At 39.4% G+C, this 25,715-nt stretch overlaps 1 protein-coding gene across 3 annotated transcripts in view; it reads right to left on the bottom strand.

Moving 5' to 3' along the window:
- LOC124799289 (caspase-8) overlaps positions 1-25,715 on the bottom strand; it is a 130,098-nt gene that overhangs the window by 103,104 nt on the left and 1,279 nt on the right. For all 3 annotated transcript variants that reach the window (XM_047262873.1, XM_047262887.1, XM_047262880.1), the window contains exon 2: positions 21,394-21,486. In XM_047262873.1, the coding sequence (XP_047118829.1) occupies positions 21,394-21,486 (93 nt within the window). The remainder of the gene's footprint in view (positions 1-21,393; positions 21,487-25,715) is intronic.

The raw sequence follows: 25,715 nt of genomic DNA, 5'->3' as shown, positions 1-25,715 counted from the left end.
ATCAAATGACGATGGCTAAAAAGGCAGCGCCCAATACACAGCCTAGTTAAAATTACCTCCTCCTGGTGGGAGTGCCGAGAGGTGGTCATCCAAGCTGCAGGGAGAGGCTTAATAAGCCGGAGCTTACTCCATTGAAGGGAGGACCACTGGCAATGGCAGAGGGGCACCACCTCCTGACAGAAGGCAACACAGAGATCATCTGAAGGAATATAGGAACTCAAGGGCTGTGGTACGAGGACTGCAGCCTTGGCAGCAGCCTCTTTTCCTGTAAGACTGACATGACCACGAACCCACAAACATCACACTGGCTCCACCAATAGTGAGCAAGTGACAGTTTTCCTGGACCCGCTGCACTAAGGGATGGGCAGTGTACAGCACACAGACTTTGAAGGGCACTGAGTGAGTCCGAGCAGAGGACACAATTGAAAAGGCTGTGTCACCAGATATACTCTGTGGCCTGATACAGGGCAAAGACCTTGGCTGTAAATACTGAGCAGTGTGACGGAAGCCGATACCAAAAGACATGGATGCCAATGACGAATGCACACCCGACACCACAGTCTGTCCAAGAGCCATCAGTGTATACAAAGGTACTATTGCTAAGTTCCTTGTGAAGGCTGTGAAACTGAAGGCAATAGATCGAGGCTGGAGACGTGTGCTTAGGAAGCAAATGAAGGCCAGGGTTAACATGGGTTGCTTCACAAAGACAAGGTGGTGAACAGTTCCCACCCACCTGGAAAGTTGCAGGTAGCGTGAAGTTAAGCTGCCGTATCAAGTACTGAAAGTGGACGCCAGGAGGTAACAGAGAAGAGGGACATGCCCCATACTAGCAATCATGGGAATCATCAAAGAAGGTGGCATAGGATGAGTGCCCATGTATGGCAGACAAACGGCATGCATACCTGCTTAGGAGAAAGTCACAGCAGTACGCCAGTGGTAGTACAGCAGCTTCAGCATACAGACTCTACCGAGCTAGTGTAAAAGGCACCCTTGGCCAAACAGATACTACAATGGTGGATAGTGTTGATACGGCGTAAGTGTGATGCGCAGAGGAGGGTGGTTCGATCAGCACCCCAGGAAGTACCATTGAGGACACATAGAACATAGAGGAACCGCATACAGCGGACTGCCAGGTATGACACATGGGAGGATCAAGACCATTTCCTATCGAGCATGAGGCCTGAATGACCTGCTCTTTCTTTTTAACCTTCCCCAATCTGTCGCTGTTACCTCAGTGAAGAAGGAAGTTTTAGTTCTGAACGCCACATAGTGCATCATTGTAACAACCATATAAGAAGTAATTCCTTTTTAAACACACAGAGGGAGGTCAATGCAAGTGAAAAATAGACACCAAAGTGCAAAACAAATATCGGAAAAAGATGTGAAAGATAACAAAAGTGAAAGGAATGAGCCCACAGGCAAATAGGGCACGCACAGCCAAGGGCACCTCTGGTGTTCAACATGTAACTTGACCCACACATATGCTGAAAGCTACAGAGATCTTAGATACCCAAGGCTGTTGTAACATGCAAGCATGAAACATACTCTCCCTCCATAATTCTACAACTGATCAACATCAGCAACATGGTGTCTAGTTATCAGGTGACCTTCACAGAGAAGTGAAGCACGCTGTGTTTTCTTACTATCACTTGTCATGCTTTTTAGTCCAGTGACCTATGATACACCACTGCTAGAATGGGCTAATGCTTGTCATATGATCTGTATAGTTGCGACAGTTATCAGTTCAACTCCATCAGTTAGTGAGCTACTAAAGATTATTTGCAATTTCAGAATCATTCTATCTCAGTGTCATTTTAAAAAGTTTTAAAAGTTGATGTGCTCACAGTAAACAGGAGCATCTTCCTTGCAGGAAAGAGTTATGGTATACAGAAGTCAGTATTTCAACTTGCACTTTGCCAATACGCATTTTAGTGCCAGCACAATGAACGAGTGATTATACAGATAATTCTGAAATAGAATTAATATTTCTCACACTGTCTCCAGCAAATCATTCAGCTTCTGTTCATATTCTAGGCTTCAACTTTGTTCCTGACTGCCAAGAATCTCTGTGGTTTTCTAGCAACTTTAAAAGACGGCTGCTGAACCACAACCAGACTTTCTTGCTCCTCATAACACTGCTCAAAACAAATGTTTCTTAAGTGTGTCAACTCCTGCTCCACATTTTCAGATCCAGAGATGGATTTCACACTTCCGCTGTCTACTTAATCGGTAATATGTTTCTTGCCGCACTTGCCGAGGGAAAATTGATTCATATTGTTCTTAACCATCCCTTTATCACCTGCAATCAATGATGCTACAATAGCTGTTTTTCTCCAGTAAGGTAACTAAATTGTGGCTGTACCTGTAAGGAGAAGGGGGGGCGGGGGGGAACAACAACAACTAACACAACAATCTCACGGTCTAAAAGTTACACCAATTTTCATTAAGATATTTAGTACAATATCACACACATTCCTGTCTCTGCTGCCTATGCTGAATACATATTGTTGGAAGATGTGGGAGTAAACAGGTTGTTCATCAGCCCCTCAGTCAAGAGATCATCTGGAGTTAGTGAGTTCCACCAGAAATTTTACCGAGTTATGAAAAGAAGTAGGAGTGATAAAATCGAGGCATTGAAAGAAATAGTGATGCCAAAGATGTGAAATAATTTAAGAAGTGAAAGTACATTATCTGATCAAAAGCATTCAGGCACCTATTAGTAGACGTTAATATGGAGTGTGTCTACCCATTATCTTTACCATGGCTTGAATTCTGCTGAAAAAATTTTCAATTAAGTGTCAACGTCTGAGGAGAAATGGCAGCCCATTCTTCCCCAAGAACTGAAACGAAAAGGTAGTGCTTAATTTCAATTCAATTCACTTGGAAAAGTGGGCATATAAGAACAATACAATCAGCACAGCCTTCGTCTTCACATTCACTGACTGGTGTGTTACTACAACTCACTTGATGCAAATGTTTGGGATATGGACTGTGACCTGTTAACAGGTGCACCATACCTCAAGTAGGGGTGATGTCGCACAGTTGAGCCTGTTCTTGATGCATGGGAATACATTGTAAACCCACTCTGCAGTGCTGCTAAGTCAGACTGCCATTCATCCAACTTCCAGGTAGTGATGCTGGACACTGGAATCTGGAAAAAAGTCGTTTTACCTCTTCGCAAATGCGCTCCGATGGGTTCATGTCTTAACTCTGCGAAAGCCAGTCCATTCCAGGAATGTTAGTCCACAAACCATTGCCTCACAGATGCTGCTTTACAATAGGATGCACTGTCAAGTTGATGCAAATAATCACAGTCTGTTCCTTTGTTGTACACAGAACGCAATGCTGTAAAATGTGTTCATACCCTTATGAATTTAGCATTTTCTCAAGTGCAATAACAGGACTACACCCTAGCCATGTAAAACACCACCTCTGCAGCACTTCACTGTTGGCACTACACTTGATGGATCCAATTTCCATAGGGTACAGTGTGATTCATCACTCCAAATAACTTCTTTCCAGTCACCTTCCATCCAGTGACATTGCACTTTATACCACCTACGCCAGCGTCACTAACCACTGGCTATAGATATGCATGGCTTATAAGGACATGCTCAACCCTGTACCCCCCATTCACTTTTACTCTTCACGCACAGACAATGTCTTTTTCTACTGGTGGGTCAACCTCTCACGACTTTTAGCAGTCATTTCTGTATTACATAGGGGTGTCCAGATACTTTTTATCAGATAGCGTACATTGGTTGAGGCAGTATGAAGCTCAGAGCAGATGAGGTGTCTCCCAGTGCTTAAATACACTCCTGGAAATTGAAATAAGAACACCGTGAATTCATTGTCCCAGGAAGGGGAAACTTTATTGACACATTCCTGGGGTCAGATACATCACATGATCACACTGACAGAACCACAGGCACATAGACACAGGCAACAGAGCATGCACAATGTCGGCACTAGTACAGTGTATATACACCTTTCGCAGCAATGCAGGCTGCTATTCTCCCATGGAGACGATCGTAGAGATGCTGGATGTAGTCCTGTGGAATGGCTTGCCATGCCATTTCCACCTGGCGCCTCAGTTGGACCAGCGTTCGTGCTGGACGTGCAGACCGCGTGAAACGACGCTTCATCCAGTCCCAAACATGCTCAATGGGGGACAGATCCGGAGATCTTGCTGGCCAGGGTAGTTGACTTACACCTTCTAGAGCACGTTGGGTGGCACGGGATACATGCGGACGTGCATTGTCCTGTTGGAACAGCAAGTTCCCTTGCCGGTCTAGGAATGGTAGAACGATGGGTTCGATGACGGTTTGGATGTACCGTGCACTATTCAGTGTCCCATCGACGATCACCAGTGGTGTACGGCCAGTGTAGGAGATCGCTCCCCACACCATGATGCCGGGTGTTGGCCCTGTGTGCCTCGGTCGTATGCAGTCCAGACTGTGGCTCTCACCTGCACGGTGCCAAACACGCATACGACCATCATTGGCACCAAGGTAGAAGCGACTCTCATCGCTGAAGATGACACTTCTCCATTCGTCCCTCCATTCACGCCTGTCGCGACACCACTGGAGGCGGGCTGCACGATGTTGGGGCGTGAGCGGAAGACGGCCTAACGGTGTGCGGGACCGTAGCCCAGCTTCATGGAGACGGTTGCGAATGGTCCTCGCCGATACCCCAGGAGCAACAGTGTCCCTAATTTGCTGGGAAGTGGCGGTGCGGTCCCCTACAGCACTGCGTAGGATCCTACGGTCTTGGCGTGCATCCGTGCGTCGCTGCGGTCCGGTCCCAGGTCGACGGGCACGTGCACCTTCCGCCGACCACTGGCGACAACATCGATGTACTGTGGAGACCTCACACCCCACGTGTTGAGCAATTCGGCGGTACGTCCACCCGGCCTCCCGCATGCCCACTATACGCCCTCGCTCAAAGTCCGTCAACTGCACATACGGTTCACGTCCACGCTGTCGAGGCATGCTACCAGTGTTAAAGACTGCGATGGAGCTCCGTATGCCACGGCAAACTGGCTGACACTGACGGCGGCGGTGCACAAATGCTGCGCAGCTAGCGCCATTCGACGGCCAACACCGCGGTTCCTGGTGTGTCCGCTGTGCCGTGCATGTGATCATTGCTTGTATAGCCCTCTCGCAGTGTCCGGAGCAAGTATGGTGGGTCTGACACACCGGTGTCAATGTGTTCTTTTTTCTATTTCCAGGAGTGTATTTGTGGTGAGAGACCTCATCTGCATTTGGGTTTTACTTTGTTTTAGACTTTGAACAACAATACTATATCACCACTCGACAGGAAACCCTTTCTAGACAAATAAAAGTCAAAGATCAAGTAGATGGAGTTTGAGTAACATTCAGACGTTGGATCATCCTTTTATAAATCTAATCAGGGCCTGGGGTTGTGTTGTTTGAAAAGTCAAAAGCCTGAAACAGTGCTCAGTCACTGAAATGTTCACTATACAATTTGGCATGATTGAGTTAAAAACACAGAGATGTCTTCAACTTTCTACCTTCCAAAGAAAGCCGGAAAAGAAGACACAGATTCTGTAGCAACATAGGTTACATGGTGCTCACTAAAAACTTCATGCATCTGTACAAATTTCATGAAGAACGAGACCCAGAACAGCTGTTGTTCTTTGTTACCCAGAAGATTACAAAGCTGGGTCCACATCTGGGATGAAGAGGCATACGTTCTCAGGGAGCAGATGTAGCACTCCCAGCATTCCTTCTTACTACTGAATTAGATAGCAAGCCTTAGCATGAAGCTGCTTAAAAGTGAGTAAGGTGGTCTGTGAAGGGTGTCATTTGAGATATTTCGACACCCTTTGATGATCCTGAATAGCTGTTGCAATGTCTGGTCCAACAAAGCATTGGTCAGTAGTGGAGTGAGCCTTTAGAAAGGGGAATAGCAGTTCCAGCAGCATTGGTGATCACATCAGACACATATCTCACAACTTCATCTATACAATCTGACAGAAGGACGAATGTGACAGGAGAGGTATGCAACTACCAGTTGACTGACTGAAGAGCCCAACATTGTAAACGGTCCATTGGACAGTGACAAGGAAGTAACAGGATCGGTGGAAAAGTCGTTACTGTCACGAAGATCATTATGTGGCAAACACTGGAGGGAAGCCATGAGATTAGGGAAGCAGATCATAAGGTTAACAGCCAGAAAGATCCTGTAAGTAGCACAGAACCAGTAAGAGGACCACCAGATAATGTGTTACTTCCACACAGGGGGTGGTACACACTGAAATCTCCCAAAGAGGAAAGGGCACAGGGATGAAGGGGGTAGGGGGGGGGGGAGGATTTTTAGATTAAGTTGGTTATTTCAAGGTATGTAAGTGCCCTGTCTGGAGACAGAGAAATGTCACAAACAGTGATCACTGGGGTGATTTGCACTCTCACTATTTGCTTCCAACATGGGAAATCCATTCACTGATGACATATACACAAACCAATGTATAGACCCTTCTAGATGTTCTCTCTGAGCCAGTATGTACAGTAATCTCTCAGAATTTGGGAATTGTTGTCAGTAATATGTATTGCTTGGAGAGCAAGAGCAAATTAGTTATTGTAGTTCTGGCAGGTGACAGTAACATACATTGCAGTTTCATCTGGATTATCACATTGCAGGTGATCTGCTCATGAATGAAGGGGTAGGGAAGACAGGTCATATACCAGGATCACTGCATCACTGGTGGGTATGGATCAACAACAACGAATTCTGGATCGGAAACAGATGTGTGAGGGGGATCTGATGCCTCCGAAGTCACCAGAGTAGCCTTGTCACACGGTTTCCAAGTCTTCCTCCTCCTCTTTCATCAATGGCAGAGAATATGGTATGGACTTATTCGCTTTGAGTTTCAGAACAGAAGAGAGCAGGCAGCCCTGCGGGCCACAGCCCATGGCTCCATCAGCTACTGGTTCGTGTTAGACTTCTGATCTGTGGATTGCTGCAGAGATGGTCCCAAGTGGAGGAAGCTGCTTTTTGGGCAGGTCCGGAGAGTAGTTCCACGTGAGGGGATGGCCTGTGCCACCATGCCCAACTTTATTTGTGCAACTACTAGAAGTCAGTTGTGAGGGATTAAGTACACTACGTACTGCTGATGACCTGACCATAATAGCAGCGAATTTTGATACCACTGCAACTGGATACAAAAATTTCTTCCAAGCTTCAAAATATGAGAGATACTTTGTGAGCTTCAGTTCCTTGATTTTGCATTCCTTTAGTAGGTTAGCACATTTCTGAGACTGTGAGTGGTAGTCATTCATGCAACTGTCGCAGGTAGGTGGTAGCATAGTACTGCATTTGGGTCATTCCTCACTTCAAAGGTACCAATATTAAAATATGATGAAATTTGGTGTGAAGGTTCTATATGGTCTGATGGTTATATACCAAATTTCAGCCCAGTACGTTCAGTGGTTGAATTTTTAGGAGCTTTTAAAGAGATGCTACTCATCTCCGCACCACATACGAAGCTGCAAATGTGCAAAGTTTGCTAGACTTTTAAAAAAAGTTCTAGCAGACTTTTGATCCTTTGCTTTAATATACATAGACAACTTTTTATGCTGAATTACACCTCGGCAAAAAATCAGGGATTTAGCCACACCTAAATATAGATACAAGCCTCTGAAGTGGCTAAAAAATTCATCACGCTATTTCGAGAATCCAGGTTTGACCACCACTGCTACTTTTCATATGAGCCAATCACACCAAAACTTCAGAAGGTTATTGCCACCTATAATGTCTATATGTGGATCAAATTTAATTAAGATTGGATGCCTAGACGAAAAGATATGCATCTGCAAAGATGGCTAAAATTATCTACGTGCAAATTTTAGGCTATTTTTGTGGGCAATATCTCAACTGTGTCTTATTCAATCCTTTTTTTCTTACCACAGCTGGAAAGAGCATGCTTTAAGCTTTCCAAGCTATATTGTTTAATTTCTGGATCTTGCATACTGATGAGTATGAATACCTATCAAAATATGGAAAATGAATTATCGATAAATTAAAAAAATTGATATAATTTCAAGCTGTAAATAAAAAAAAAGTTTAATTGTAGTGTCTTAATAGATTTGTCTGTGGTTTAGGGAATGTAACTATGCTAATAAGAAGTGTTTTTGCATTATTTTCCAGTATAGAATGTAAATATAGTAAAACCTCAGAAAATGGTCTTCAGATAATAAAATCTGGAAGATCATGACTGAAAGCAATCTAGCTTTAGAACATTTTAACCCTACAAGGCATGGTGGTGCATATATGCCTTGTCAGCCACTTTCCATTGGCATTATAAAGCAGCAATAGTTTAGTAAGGGTCTATTCTTGCAGCAATGATCCATTGCTGGATCACCACTTTCAGTTGTTGCTTTCATTATTGGCAGTTTTCATAGTGTCACTCTTATGTGCGGTGTAATTTTTGGTGTCGACATTGTACAATGTTAGTGTTGAATACTGAGTGTTTGAATAATCAATAATCGTTGTAGCTGAAGGTAAGCTCTAAAACAATATGTTTTGATTCACTAATTTGTATACTTTTTGTAGAAACAAATCTGAATCTGCCACGCTTCAAACCAGGACATTCATGAGCTTTCAAAATTGTTTGTTATAGGTTAATCAACTATTGTATAAAATGAACCAAGAGATCCTTGCACCCTGCTCTTCGGTGGATCAGATGGAGCTGATTGTCATTACGTCATCACCATTCTATTGTGGGAAAAGTCAACTACGATCAGTTAAGGAAATGTCACCAGTGGACAAAAAGCTTCTACAATGTAGGTCTGGTCTTGATTTTATTGAAGATGCCCAAATTTGTCCCTACCATAAAGTCTTGTTGATGAAAAATTTCAATTTCTGCAGAAAACTTGCTGCAACCCATTTGGTAAATAGAAACATGAAATCAAGAAGGCTTTAACAACAGTAACCACTGCAATGTCTGATAGGTTGAAGTTACTGACTAATGAAGTTTTTAAACCTGGTCAGAAAATTTGTACCAAATGTAGACATGAAGTGGCCCAAAAAGAATCATCCCACCAAGATAAGTAAGAATCACCTCCCACTGAAGATATGGATGTTGATGCTTGCTTTACAGCTAGAGGTCATTATCACCACTTGGAGAGTCACCATTAAAGCTTCAATGGATCAGCAAAAAGGGATTCAATGGGATACATAAAGCGCAAAGTTCTAAAAGCCTAAGGCAGTATTACTAATGTAATTGCCACAGCTGCTGGTGTGAGCCAAGTAGATATTGTGCAAATACAAACAGAAGAGTGCCAAAACAGTAAAGATGTCCATATCTTAATGGAAGAACTTAGGATTAAGCTTCAGACTTCACGTAATTGCAGTAAAGTCCAAATTTTGACCCCGGCCCCAAATAGCTGGACTATTGAAAAAAATGGCTAAAGAATTTGCTGATTGAACTAAAGTGGTGAAGAAGGCTAGGAAACTAAAGATAGAAGATGGGATTTTGGCAACACCTGCAGACTGGAAAGGGAAAAAGATCAGTGTTGATATAAAACAAAATTTTCTTTTTTTTTTTTTTAAGAAGAAGATGAGTTTTCTCATTTATGTCCCGGCAAAAAGGATTGTGTTGCAGTATGAATAAATGGGGAAAAGATTCACAAGCAGAAATGCCTGCACCTTTGTAACCTGAGAGAAATGTTCATTGCTTATTGCAAATAACATGGAAATCAACTAAGCTTCTCAAAATTTTGTGAGCTCAGGCCAAAATGGTGTACTACAGTTGGCGCTTCTGAATCACACTCAATATGTGTTATGTGCAATTCATGAAAATGTCACATTACTGCTGGCTTCAGCAACATACATCCAAGTTGACTACAATGATTTGGTGAAAAAAACTGTATGCAGTTTGGAATCAAAAGACTGTATGCTGCAACATTGTGAGGAATGGCCAAGAAAAATGCAACTAGAGGCTTTTCTTGAAGATGCTTTAAAGGTATATGACTCTGAAGAAACAGTAGAATACAAGCAATGGGTCCACACAGACAAAGATACATTAGAGACACGTCAGAACTGTTGAAGATTTCGTGGAGGCACTAATTTTGAAAATTACAGGTTTGAGAAGCCACAAATTTGTGTCAAAACACCGAAGTTTATACCTTAAGCAGCTGAAGAGAAATCTTGCAGAAAATGAATTTATTATATTGATGGACTTTGCTGATCATTATTCATTTGTTGTTCAAGATGCTGTGCAAGAATTTCATTGGGAGAACAGTCAGGCCACATTATATCCATTTGTTGTCTATTTTGGCGGCAAAGAATGCCATTGTATTAGCATTTGCATGATCAGCAACTGTCTCCATCATGATACCACTGCTGTTCATGCCTTTCAAATAAAGTTAATAGCATATTTAAAGACAAATATTGAAAACATTAAGAACATTTATTACTTTGGTGATGGTTCAGTAGCCCAGTATAAGAATTTCAAAAATTTCATCAATTTATATTTGCACAAGAAGGATTTTGGCATCACTGCTGAATGGAATTTTTTTGGAACAAGCCACGGTAAATCGCCTTGTGATGGCATTGCGGTTAACAGCAAAAAGACTAGCAGCCCGTGCTAGTCTGCAGACGCCCTTAGATAACCAAATATTGACTCCGTATGATTTATTCAAATTCTGTGATGTCAGTATTCCGAGCATCAAGTTTTTTTTATGTACCAGAAGAAGAGATTGAAAAAATTCAGCATAATCAAGAAACAAGGTTTGCCGTGGGACATACAATACGTGCAACAAGAGAAAATCATCAATTTAAGGCAATTAATTGTAATCAGCTGCGAGTAAGCAATGATGCTACAGAATTCACAGTTCATGCCTTTGAAGCAGATGAAGAAACTCCAGCAATCTCAATTCCAAGTTTACAACCAGGAAAATATGTTGCATGTATGTATGACAATTGTTGGTGGGTTGGAAATGTGTGTGAAGTTTCACATGAACAACAAGACGTCATCAGCTTTATGCACCCACATGGTTTTGCTCATTTCTTCCACTAGCCAGCTGCTAAAGACACCTACTGGATTCCTGAGCAACATATTTTCATGACTTTAGAAGCACCATCAACATCATCATCAGGAAGACAATACAGTTATCCACAATCTGCCCTTGACAAAATTTTAGAACTGTTTAACCAAAAATGGACTGACTCTTAGCATTTTTGGTTTGCAAATTTGCTGTGTAGTGCATTACACTTGTTTTTATGACATGTGTTAAATTAATGTTTGAAACTGATTTATATACTGCAATAAAAAAAATTATCACGGGACTTAATCAGCAAAATATTTCACTTTTCAATCTTCTCAAAGTGCTAAAATAATAACTTTTGAAACATGTTCTTCCTCAAGAAAATGCAAGATCCAGAATTTAAACAATGTAGCTTGGAAAGCTTAATGTATGCTCTTTCCAGCAGTAGCAAGAAAAAACAGGATTGAACAAGACACAGCCGAGATATTGCCCCCCAAAAATACCCTAAAACTTGCATGTAGAAAATTTTGGCCAACTTTGGACAAGCAAATATTTTCATCTAGGCACACAGTCTTAATTAAATCTGATCCATATATAGGAATCACAGGTAGTAACAACCCGCTGAAGTTTTGGTGTTATTGGTTCATATGAAAAGTAGCAATGGTCGGTCAAACCTTGGCTCTCAGAATAGTGCGCTGAATTTTTTAGCCACTCTAGAGGCTTGGATCTATATTTAGGTGTGGCTAAATCCCTAATTTCTGCCACGGAGAGATTCAGCATAAAAATTTGTCTGTGTATATTAAAGAAAATGATCAAATGTCTGTTAGAACTTTTAAACAAGCATAGCAAACTCGGCACATTTGCACCTTCGCATGTGATGCAAAGATGAGTAGCCTCTCTTTAAAAACCCCTAAAAATTCAACCACTGAAGATACTGACTGAAATTTGGTACACAACCATCTAAGACCATACACCAGATTTCATTAGATATGGAGAGGGTCGAGTGGGGACCCCTGTGCAGCGTGGCGGGGTTTGAAAATTCCATGTGCTGTGCAGGCTGCAAACTAGAAACTCACTTACCTCAGAACAGCGTCTGCTTGATGTCCCTTCACTTGGCAATGTAGATACTTACAAGAGAATGTAAAAGCAGTGTTGATAAGAGACAGCATCTAACACAACTCTAGTAATGAAATAAAGTCCTATAGAAAAACTATCAATGAAAAGTTTATCGGGCAGTAACATAATGGATTGGATTCTAGTAAATAATGTCCAAAATTTCCACACAAAAATATTTATTTATTCTTATAACGAAAGAAACTGTACTAATAACTCCAGTTTAAACCATTGGTTATTTTCATCACGTTCACAATTCATACACTCACTCATTTCGTACGCACAGCAACCAGAAATCTGTCCAAATCCGACCCAAGTTAAACATTTCCTCAGTCATTAATTCCATCACTAACAAGAGTTATTACATTCAGTCCTCCTGGTGGATTTCAAAAAGGAAATTGCTCACCAAAAATGCTCAGTGGTTGAATACTGAAACATGCCACGCAAATACTACAACGGCCAAATTTTCACACATGAATATCATTCCAACAATACAGTTCTGAAACTTTCAAACTTCACAAAACTGTCCGTAACTACTTCAGCATTAGTCACGACATGTATCAAACGTGAGGAACTCAATATTACTTCATTTTACACATTATTTTGACTAACACTAGTAACATGACAGTCCATGTTCAAAGCTATCAAGTCTCCCTTCTTGTGGTCTCACTCCCAGTATAACTATCAGGTAACGAGCGGGAACTGTCTCAATTCTGATTGGCTAACCATACTCACTGCCAATCGGAATGCTCGCTCATGATCATACTTGTGCCAAAACTGGCCTGCACCGAACCTTACATACAGACGCATCTACGTCATTCTGATATAGAAATATTAAGGTAATGTTTAATACATGAAACCGAAAACGCAATAAATCTGGAAATATCCTTTAGATACAGATAATACTCCAGCTGACATTCTGGCTGCTCTGTTACAATAGCAATCACACCTAGACATACATCAGCGAAGTGGGTAAATTCCCTATGTACATTTTCCCCACAACAGGCTTGCGTAGCTCTTGCAGGTTACTTAAGACGGTGTATAATGCAACATTAGAATTTGGTGAATGTCCCACATACACACACTCATTTGCTCACATATACTCCCACAACAATTTTAGACACCAATGATAATTTTGTCTGATTTTTATATTATAAAAACGAAAAATTAAAGTTTTAATATGAAAACCTCAATTAATTAATTCTGCACCCTGCAAGTTCTGTTTATGTTTTTAGATAATACCACACGATGAATTATTATATTTCCTAACTGAATTTAGTTTCCTAAGTGTTGGTTTTTTACTTTTTTAGCAATTTTTTCTATCTCTGAAACTGTGATATTTATGAAGCTTAAATTTGGATACAATCTTCTCCTGAATGTCAAAAGGTAGTGTACCAATTTTGAAAATGATTGAATAATATTTAATATTTGTTTAGGTTCTTATAAGTGGTGAATGTACGTGTCCAGTAAGACACACTGGATAGCTTTCCCATGGCAAGTAGTGACAGACGCACATGTGTCTCCCAGTTAGGCCGGCAGTTGTCAGCCCCTGAAGTTACGTGCAGCTAGCTATCCTAAAACAAATGTTTGCTCAGAACAAACTTGCGACGCTACATCTGGTCCCCTCGACGTGGAATGACCCACTTAAAATACTATATCAGGGGTGGTAAATACAGCTTCGTACTGCACTGGTAACAATTTTGACCTTTACTGGAAGCAAATCCCCCTCAAATGAAAGGATGAATGCACCAGTGTATATTGTTATCTGATGGATATTTCAATACTTGGCGTATGCAGTGGATCCTTCACCTCTCCAAGTGTGTGTGTGTGTGTGTGTGTGTGTGTGTGAGAGAGAGAGAGAGAGAGAGAGAGAGAGAGAGAGAGAGAGAGAGAGAGAGAGAGATTGATTCTTTGCCTGTTTGCAGAATTAGGTCCCAGTGAAAAATTGATCCCTCTACCTAGTTCAGGTTCTTATGGGGTACTTCATTAAGTTGTTTACAAGACAGTAACACCAAAGACTCGAGAGGATTGGTTGACTTAAGACAGAAACTCTTCGAAATTTGCTAAGTGAGGAGAAAACCACTGTATGGTGCTTGGCTGAGGAAGCCTTATATTGGAACTATTATTTTTCTCTCTTGTTCTGCTCACAGATGGAGGCAAGGAAAAATAACTATACGCCTCCATACAAGCCCTAATTTCTCCTCTTGACTGTCCTCACACAAAATGTGCATTGGCAGAATCATTCTGCAGTCAGCTGCAAATGCTCATTCTCTAAAATTTTTTAATAGTCATTTTTCCTCCCAGGATTCCCATTTGAGTTCATGAAGCACCTTCATAATACTTGCTTGTTGACTGAACTTATTGGTAATAAATCTACAGCATGTCTCTGAATCACTTTGATGTCTTCCTTTAATCTGACCAAACACTAGCCATACTCACGAATGGGTCTGACTAATGTCAGATAAGCTATGTTTTTCTAGCATTCTCCCATTAACAATCTTTTGTGCCCTTCCCATTTCATGTCACTTGGGAATGTTACACCTAAATATTTAATCAATTTGACTCTTTCAAGCAGCACACCACTAATATTGTGTTCAAACATTATAGGATTGCTTTTACTACTTGTTAATATTAATTTACATTTTTCCATATTTAGGAGAAGCTGCCACTCATCACACCAAATAGAAATTATATGTAGATCATCCTGTGTCACCCTAGTCACTCTACAATGACATGTTCCTGTATACTGCAATATCATCAGCAAATAGCTGAATATTGCTGCTAAATCTATCCATCGGATCATATATGTATACAGAGAACAGAAGTAGTCTTATCACACTTTCCAGGGGCACTACTGACAATAACTTTGTTGCTGACAAACACTCAATGTACTGGATTCTATTTCTTACGAAATCTTTGACCAACTCTGATATTCTAAACACTCAGACCTTGATTAACTGTCTACAGTGGGGTATCGTGTCAAACGCTTTATGAAAATATGGGATCTGCTTGCTGCCCTTTATCCACGCTTTGCAGGGTATCATGTGAGAAATGGACAAGCTAAGTTTTTCACGAGTCATACTTTCTAAATTCTTACCAATTTGTGGACAGAAACTCTCCTCCCTAAATGACATTAATTATACTCAACTTTGAACATGTTCAAGAAAATGGCTCTGAGCACTATGGGACTTAACGTCTGAGGTCATCAGTCCCCTAGAAAGGATTCGAACCTGCGACCGTAGCTGTTGCACAGTTCCAGACTGTGGCGCCTAGAACCGCTCGGCCACCCCGGCCGGCGAACATGTTCAAGAATCTGCAGCAAAAGGTCACTCATATGTAATTTAGCGGGTCCATACTTTTACCCTCCTTGTATACAGGAATCACCTGCGGCATTTTTTAGTTGCTTCAGATCTTACACTGGGTGAGACACTCATGATAAATGCAATCTAAGTAAGGGGCCAATGTAAAAGAGTATTCTCTTTAAAACTAAACTGGGATTCCATCTGGACCTGTCAAATTACTTGTTTTCCACTCTTTCAGCTGCTTCTCTACGCCATGCCTGCTTATTACTATGTACTCCACAGGAAGTCTCTGTAATGATCAAACATGAATGCATGAATTAAAAAGTTCATGCTTCTGTTGCCACAGCAGACTGGTCAACGAGTGACTGGACAGAAGCCTTCAACCTGCTTAGTGACTTTACACAGAGCCAAAATTTTCTCAGGTTCTTCACAAAACTTTTTGCTAAGGTAACGGTGGAAGTTGTGTATTTCACATATCAATATTTTATTTTAGATGCATGAAATTTTACTAACTTTTGTCTGTCTGATGAGACATAAAGCCTGTGACTACTGGTTGATAACTTTGGCTGTTTCACAATGACCCATACCTGCCATGATGCCACCTTCTCTGAACAAGGGTTTGTGCCACACCACCCAGCCAGAGCAAAGGCTGGAGAGTTATTAGGGGGAATGAACTGGACTCAACACATGAATTTTTACATCTTTAAGGAGATCAGTTCTTGGGGTAGTATATAATAAAGTAAAGTTTATATTAAGCAGTTCACCTTTAGGTAGTATTTTTAATTGTACTATACTACTGCAAAAAATTAAAAAGTTTTTCTCAAACACTGTGCCTAACTCCAGCATATTTTTTTCAAATTCTGAGGGCACTTGAAACACTTGTCAATATGCTTTTCCATTTTGTTGGTGTGTGACTGTATTCCTTAAAACAATATTTACAAAATACTCCTTTCCCTTTTAAATTGAAAATAAAAGTCCCAAAAGGGTCCTCCTTTCTTAATCTTCTAGCAACTGTTGAGTAGCCAATTTTCTACAAAAACTGTAAATAACACAACAACGAGGTTATGTTTCTGCTCACTCAACCACATAGCAATAAATGACTGTCACACAGTCAGATCTCTGTCGTCAATTCCAATTAACTAAATAACCCAGAGAATAGGCTATTTTCCTAGGTAAAAATATGATCTGGATTTTGTTATTCTGATTGATTATAACATATAAATAGCATTTATGGTCAATATTCTCACAAAATATCTAATTTTTATGTAATTACAGATTGAAAATTATTAAATATCAATATCTGGTCATGTGATTGAAAACACACTGTTATTGGCTGACGTCAAGAGACTAAGAGTATGACGAAGCTATACGTAAGTTAAGAAGCGTAAGTCGAAGTTATGAGGTTTTTTACATACTTTTTTCCTGCAAACAGTTTAGCTGTTTAGAGATGGAAAACACAATTACAACTTCACAATACACAGGAATTTTGTGAACGCTGATATGGAAGGTCATTTACAGCGATGATATGTGCAACGATACACATTCTTTTCACTGCTCCTTGAAATATCATTAAACTTGCTCAAAACTAAGAAATTGTAAAACTTTTGCAAGAGGGTTCCCATATTGCAACTAGATTGTCTACCATAGTCATGAGCTATGGCCCAAAGCACAATAAAATTAATTTTGGCAAAACTTAATGCTGATTTCCTTTGCAGAGAACCCTCAGCAGGTATACTGCCTGTAGCAGGTGTTTACTGACACAATGAATAGCACATTCAACTGCATATTAAGAGGTTACATGTTCGAATACTTGAAGCGTCATATCTTTTAAAAAGTTGTACATGAAATATGAAAATAGCATTAGCAAGAACTGACGTGGCAGTTGTTTCGATTGTGGGATGTATTGTATACAGCTTCACATTAGTATCAATCTGAGAAATTGACAACAGAAGATACATGCATTTCCTGTGCAAACAGGCAAGTCACTTTTTTGGAAAGCATTGCTAGTAATGAAGATATCACCATACATCCAGAGTACAACATGGTGTACAGCGATGAGGTTATACAGAGAGATATAAAGCATGTACAGCATGCAGGTGACACAAACTTAAGCGCTGTGACGATAGTGAGAGTAAACTAATTTTAGTATCTGAAGCAGACTTACTTCATATTTATGCAAGATGATGAAACAGCAAATGTTTAAGAAATATGGATCCCAGCTGGACAGTACGATGATAAAAGCACTGTTTCTAATAAAGTAAAAGGTGCGTGGTCACGTTAAGCAGAAAATATCTTTTCGAACATGACTTGTGTGAACAGCAAATGCAAATGTAAGTGCATGTAAACAGCAAGGAAATTACAATAATATTCAGTTCCTGATCAGTGTGATGCAGTTTTGTAATTGAAATTAACCGAATTACCGAATAATTGAGGTGTAGTTGGGTAAAACAATTTTCACTAGGTGCTTAATTTCGCCAAATGATGCAACCCTTCATTGTAACTGTGGAAGAGCATATCTCAGAGGCAATTTAATGTTAACTTCACAGTGTATCATGTTTTGGGTAAGTTAGTGAATGTGTGTGGCGACATGATGGCAATTTGTCGGTACAGTGCAACCGCATTTTAAAAACCTTATTCTCTGAAATGCACAAACACAACTCTTCAGTTTTTATAAATGTATTTGTACAAGATGGTGCTACAGACCAATTTAACCAATTTTCCAAAATGTAAATTCCAAAACAAGATATCACTGTGAATTACCATTAAGATGGTGGGAGCAGCAAGCTACCTAGTTACAACACACGTCGCATGATTCGAATGGAGCATTTTAGCAGGCTTTCAAACCATTTGTACTTCATTTCCGTTTTTATAAAAGAATACTGAAATTCAAGCGGGGAGAAAGGATGTCAGGAGCATAAACCATAATTTATCATTTAAGACCATTTCCAGAAAACAATCAAATATCCAATTGCATGAATTACCTGGAATTACCATCCACTCACTCACTCAAAATTTCATTTACTACCTATCTGCAACAGTAGCAATAGCACTAATATTTACTTAAAATAATTGTAAAGATTACCCATGTTTTATTTAGGAATGTGTCACATACTGATTCTGATTCCACAATTCCAAGAATCACGGATTCTCCAGGAATCGACTAGTATCAGAATCAAAGAATTCCAACATCTCGTGCATTGATTCTTTGTTATTAAATCTTTTTTATGTCAGTGTTCTCACTATCTTCAAAGTAGTGCACCCATACAAAAGCAGATACAGAAAGGAGCAAAATAGGAAACTACAGTCTGTCTCAGATGTCACTACATCTGGCAAAACTTTTTTTCCCCAGTTTAACATTTAAGAATACATTTACCATCATGAAAAACATGCCAGCTGTTTAATACACACAGTAACAATTCGTTGTCAATAATCATTCTTCAATAATATTCAGAGATTTGACACAGATTATAAAGTGTGTTACATTACAAAACGATGACCTAAGGATAATGATTTTTATACTGGCTTTATCACTACACAGCCATTCAACGTGTGTGTGTGTGTGTGTGTGTGTGTGTGTGTGTGTGTGTGTGTGTGTGTGTGTGTGTGAATGCAAGAGAGAGCCGAGAGTGAAGAGCAGAACTGGTAAAAGTAACAAGAAAATTACAAATAAAAAGAAGCTGTCAATAACACGTGCCCTTCCTTAGTACAGCAAGTTGGAAGGCTGGTAAAAAAAAAAAAATTAAACTGTTTTTCTCTTCTTTCCTTTCATTCTCAGTAATAAAGGCAAGTGTAAACATCTAATAACTTTTGATATCTGGAATATCATTCCATTCCCTTATTTTAATTGACAAATTATACATTCTAGAAATAAAAACTTTAAAATTACTTTTTTATTTGATTTTGTGCCTTTAAAACTGCTCTGGGCAAATGCCATTTATAAAATGTCCCACCAAATGGGCATCTGACTGTCTCAGCCCACACCACTCACTACCCTTGCTGGACAGTGGGCAACCTTTCCCGCATGACCCACAAATCTATAGGAAGTTCTGAAAAAGGTGGAGGTCAAACATTAGCTGTGGGGGCCTAGCATAAATTAACCGAAGAGCAAGGCCAAAACCGACATCTTACAAATGAACTACATTTTCAATAGAGAATCTGTCCTACAGAAAGTGAGAGAGAGGATATAGTCAGAGAGTAAGATTGCAGCACCAAATAAGAAGTACTGCAAAGGCCTGGGGTCCCAGTTCACTGCACTCATACACAACAAAAAGAGTTGTGAGCCTCCTGATGGATAGACACATTCATTTGAAAGCTCCCAGCACACAATGAGATTGTTATGTCAGCAATCTCTCAGTTCTACCTGAAGTTCTGGTACTACAGCACGTGCAGCAATGATATATGCAAGCCTTAAACCACATTGCATGACGTACATTCACTACAGTATTTGCATGTACATTATTTTGCTGTTTGAACTGGTACAAGTGGCATTCAGAGACCTTATCCTGGATATTCCTGCTTTCCTCCCTACAATTTAGACGAGTGACCTACACATATCAGTGTGTCAGTTATTTGACATGCTGCTCTAAATAAGAAACCAATATGTACACACCATACACAATATGCTACCTGAGCAGCTTTTTATTGAGTGCACAGCATACAAGACAAAGTGAGGCCCTAAAACTGACACCCAATAGCACAAATTTTTGAGCCACTGATTTCAGCATTTCTCAGTCTAAAGCAGAGGATGAATATAACTTCTAGGAACAATATGCAGTTCACGAGCTCTGCTTCCTTGCTGCATGCCATTTCAGACAGCCATCTAAAAAAAATAAAGGAAAGGCTCTGAACTCTGATGTCAGCCACATATTAGCCTTTCCCACACTATGACAGGACAAATTAGCGTCTTTAAATGTACACATTATCCCTAATTTTTATACTATTCTCAATGACTACTTGCGAGATATCTAACGGTGGCAAAACAATAAACTTTAAGGATGACTAAAAAGTTCACATAGGACGTAACTTTGTTACCAATAACCAAATTAAATTTGAAGCTGCAAACAATTCTGACCACTCATACACAGCAATATTTCACAACTAAACATACAGATCACTTAGATAAGTTATCAATGTATCAAGTACCAGTTCTTTAAAGTCATCCAACACAATTTCACTGTAAAATTGTTTATCACTCCAACAACTTCCATTCAAACAATGAGCATTTCAATTACACTGTTACAGACTACACTGCCTCATTAAAAAACCTAATAGCTTTACTTTAAGCTCCTTTGGATGTCTTTTGCATGACAAACTTTACAAGAACACAAAATACTCTAACAGTACTCTAAAGACTGTATCACAAGAGCCACATGAGTGGTCTCATACCAGAAGCATGACATTTTGTCATAATTCCCTCACAAATCTATGTCTTACTTATTCTTCCTCAGTATATACTGCAAGCATAAGTTCCATTCCGTGTCAGTCTGTAGCAAACCATACATATTTAAATGTGACGGACAGCAAGTTTGTTTCATTACAGTCGTTGTGCAGTAATAGTCTGCTGATACAGCAAACAATTCAGTTTTTCTGCATCGACCTGATTAACTTACCAAGTATACTGCAATCATTAGAAGATATTATCACTATCTTACAAGCACCCAATGTTGCTTTTATTTATACCAAATTTTTGCTCCCCAAAGAGAATACAGAAAACATTGTGCATGAAAGGAAAGGAAAGCTGCATTTCAAGTATGTAAAATTTCCTGAAAGTGTGACACGTCCTTTGAACAAATAAAACAAATGTAACAAACATACAAATTATACTAAATTTACTCAATAATTAAGTCAAAATTTTCCTGATAATTTATTAACTGAGTTACTAATGTTTTCAAACAAGCCATAAATTGAACTGAGCACATATCTTGGTTTAACACACAAATTTTGTACTATAATTACATATAAAAACACACCTCAATGGCAAGTATCTGAGGACCCAAGAAACTGAAGCAGAACTGCAGAAGAAAATAAAATCCCACAGCGTAATAAAAGCCTGGCTTATGAACCTGCAACATAAAACAGTCTTTTATCCTGGATCAAAAACAAAAACATATAATAACAGAAATATTACATTACATAAACGACTTTTCCAAAGAAATGTAGCCTCTAACATGACACCTGTTATATATTTGAGCATTCTGTACATAAAACTGGAAACTGCTTAAACTTCCTTTACACATGTTCCTAATGTAAGGTGTCAATGATTAGAAGGGGGGAAAAATGATCAACTGCCACACCAATAGTGCTTTCCCCCCTCTCCCCCATTATCGACCTTCCTTCATATCTCTCTCTCTCTCTCTCTCTCTCTCTCTCTCTCTCTCTCTCTCTCTCTAAGAGATCAGGTTTCTGTATCACAGATACACAAGGCAGTTTGGGTATGTAATTGTATTCTGTCCCACTAGAGATGACATTTTCCACAACTAAGTACACAATTATGATTAACAGGAGTTGGTTATGAGGTGCTTAGCATTTTATAAAAAAAATTATATTTTATAACAAGAATTGCATGACTACTATGACATCTAGTCACAGAAAAACATCTGAAGACACCTAAAGGCACTACACATACTAAAAACAGTGTTACAGAAAATCACTGTCTTTGGAGGTTTGTCATTAATGACATAATGGTGCAGAAAGAAAAATGATAAACTTTAAGGATGACTAAAAACTTCACATAGGATGTAACTTTATTGTTACCAATAACCAAATTAAATTTGAAGCTGCAAACAATTCTGACCACTCATACACAGCAATATTTCACAACTAAACATACAGATCACTTACATAAGTTATCAGCATTTAATTTCACAAGGACTTAAAAGATTGAGAATGTAAAACAAACTTCAAGATCAAAGTAAGACACATTGTAAATCAACTACTTAAAATATCAATGTCTGCACTACAAGCTACACATACTGCAGAAGTAGAAATCAATTAAAAAAAGAAACATTCATTGGCAAGATGGAAGCCTATAATTTATTATTACAAGACAAAAACTGAACAGTGAAGAAGACTGCAACAGCAATAGAAATTCATGGATGGAGCAATAAAATAAGGGTAAGGAAACCACTCATCTACAGCAAACTGATATGTGGGGGCACAGAAACATGTAACAGAAAACAATGTTCACACTAGTTATTGAGCACTAGCTAACATATACATATTCATGCATACAACCACACAAGACACCCCAAACATATTTTTCACCTTAGATGCCCTGCAACATACAATTATGTCACACTGTCATACCGACTCACGATTTGCCAAGTATGCCAAATATCCTGTCAGCATGTCAATACAAAGAGAGAGAAAGAATGAAAAGCCAACTAGATAATGGAAAATACTGTAATTGTGACCTAGTGGTAAAAAGTCAAAACCTGATCAGTCCTAGGACTTTTTCCTCTCACTTATCACTGTATTCCCTTCTCGCAATGTTTGTTAATGTGAAAAATGCTGAGTTGCACCCTGATTTGGAGTCCATGTTGAATGCCAGGTCTCTCTATTATTGTAGACGCTCCTTTAACTTATTCTCATTTTCCAGAACATTTACTGTTTCAGGTCTAACATTAATTACTACTGTTATGAAATCATTTTCAGCTTACCGATCTACATAGTCACTGTAAAAGAATTATTTTCAAGGTGCCACCAGACAAAGCAACAAACTTTTATGTCTCAGTGATTCAAAGGAAAACTACATAAATTTAACAGCTCCACAATTAAATAGATCCTAGAATGGAAAGTCCCTTTAAAAAAAATCTTTAGTAATAATGTCCCACCAGACACACATCTGAACATTCTTAGCAAATAAACCTATTGCTAGATTACACTTGCCAGAATATGCCTAAATTCTAAAAGTAAATCAGCACCAGTTTTATTTTACCACAAACATCCAAAAAGCATGAGGAAAATTGCTAGACAGTAATACTTTACATAGACATTCTAACTAAAATTTCTAAAAGTAAAAAGATATGAATTAAACAAATAGGACTTTAGAACAAGCAGGTAATGCATTTGGTAGTAACAAACAACTCTGCAGGAGGAAAGAGCATAAACTGGGTGTTTTTGTCAGCAGGGCAATCCCAATCACATGCCAGCCTAACTGTGTATTCTAGTCGTTAATTTCAACAGTACAGTATACACTTCACTGAGGACTGAAGCCTATATCCTGAATTTGATTTTTGTGGTCATATGAGAGGATGAGATGCACAATATTTTCATGTTGGTGTGGTACATGGCACAAACCTAGGAGTTACTGCTGAACACTCAAGTTATCAGACAAACCATTTTACAATACAAGAGTTTTGTGCCATGAGTAGTGGTAAGGTCAATTTGCAAAACAGCAACTATATTCACCAGTTATTCACCTAACATAGGCCAATCAACTAACAAATTTATAAATACGTTCGGATTAAAGGAGACCAGTCCCCAAAGAAGAAGTGTTGTGTGGTCGATCAGCACACACAAAAGAATATGTCTGTTCCTTTGATGAGCTAGGATGAAAAAAAAAGCAACAAACGCGCACGCACACACACACCTACCTTACACAGTGCCAACTGGACTAACGTTGTATTTTGCCAGCTTAACTGCTTGGAATGAGGACGTTATATGACGGTATAGATATAGGGAGAGATACTGGGGCTGAGTGGCAGCCAGTATGCCAGCTAGGAATGCAGGTGGGGCACATCGGCCCATCCCTCCACCACCAGCTCCTCTGAACTACACAGATGGGAGTTATCCTTACAGAACACCCACCACTCCCATAATTGTCCTGGCCTTAATCACAGGTTACCCCTTCCTTCATCCTATCAACACTTCCAATTCTGGTCCTATGGGCCTCTCTCCACCTGCCCCCAACAATCATGCATTACACGTCGAGCCCACATAATCGCACCCCCCCCCCCCCCAATTCCTAGCTGGCAAACCAGCTGGCTCCCTCCGAGCTATTAGCCAGTAATTCCCAGACCCTCTCCCTCTACCTACCCCACACAACACTAACCCAACCACAACCACTCCACATTCTGAGATACTGTGGAAATCCAGCCAGCACCATGTAAAAGCATAGGTATGTCCATTTTACTCAAGTTCATCAAAGAGTACCTCCAAAACTTGGCAAGTTTTCTTTCTTGTGTATGTGTGCCTATTAACAACTCAAAACTTCTGCTCTTTGGTGAGAACTGTCCTTTAATCAAGAAGTATTTACATTCTACAAGAACTTTCCTGTTTCAAAATAGGCCTATATTGTAATTTTGGGTGCTAACTGCATTCACCCAGTAAAATAATTGTGTACTGAACACTACATACACAGTCTTCATATTTATGTTATTTATAATTTTCCTGTATTTTAACTACATCTATTCACTGTATACAATGTCAGCTATTTTTATTAAGATATATACAAAATACGGCAAATTTCACCTCATATGATCAATGAAGGTTCTTAATTTTTGAAAAACAATTTTTGTATCAGGATAATATGTCACGCAGAAAGCTGGGAACTGATACAATACGAACTACGAGGTTCAGTGTTCACCATATGGTAGTAGTTCATCCACGGTACCTAAATGTTATCACCCTCTTCATAACATATATAAAAAAGGAAGCACAATCTATAGATTTCAGACAGTAAAGTGTTAGCTTCCCAAAAAGCATACATGAACTTTTATTGGGGTATTCTGAAGTTTCGTAATCAAATGCATCACAGTGAAGATTGTTTTTAAATGACATGTCTCCTTTTTCTAGAAAAGAATTCTGGATTTGTGGTTAATTTACATCTTCTGTTTTTGTTTACCTTTTATTACCGTGGGTCTTCATAACATTACCACATAACTGTTTATTAAGGCTTTAAATAAACACTAATTAAGAATATCAAGTTATAAATACCACACCATCAAAGCAGAACATGAAACAGGCACTAAGATTATATGTACCTGCATAAAGGAAACGAAGAAATGTTCCACAGCAGAGTAACAATGACAACAACATTCTCAATACACCCAGCCATCCTTTTTTTTTCCTTGTGTCACCGCATAACTGGGTAATATCACTCTGTACACTCTCTCGTGTGTTAGTATATCACAAATTTTGCAACAGATAAGGTATTTATACAAAAAATGAAATGTGAAAAAACGAACAGGCATTCTTACATGTAATAACACTTGGGTTTCTCAAGCAAAAAAGTGAAGCAGGGATAAGAAGAATGTTCCACATACTGGCCGAGCATCTCAGGAATTTGCAT

The sequence above is a fragment of the Schistocerca piceifrons genome, chromosome 1, assembly GCF_021461385.2.
Source record: "Schistocerca piceifrons isolate TAMUIC-IGC-003096 chromosome 1, iqSchPice1.1, whole genome shotgun sequence".
NCBI classification, from domain to species: domain Eukaryota; kingdom Metazoa; phylum Arthropoda; class Insecta; order Orthoptera; family Acrididae; genus Schistocerca; species Schistocerca piceifrons.
This window is presented reverse-complemented; position numbering and strand designations above follow the sequence as displayed.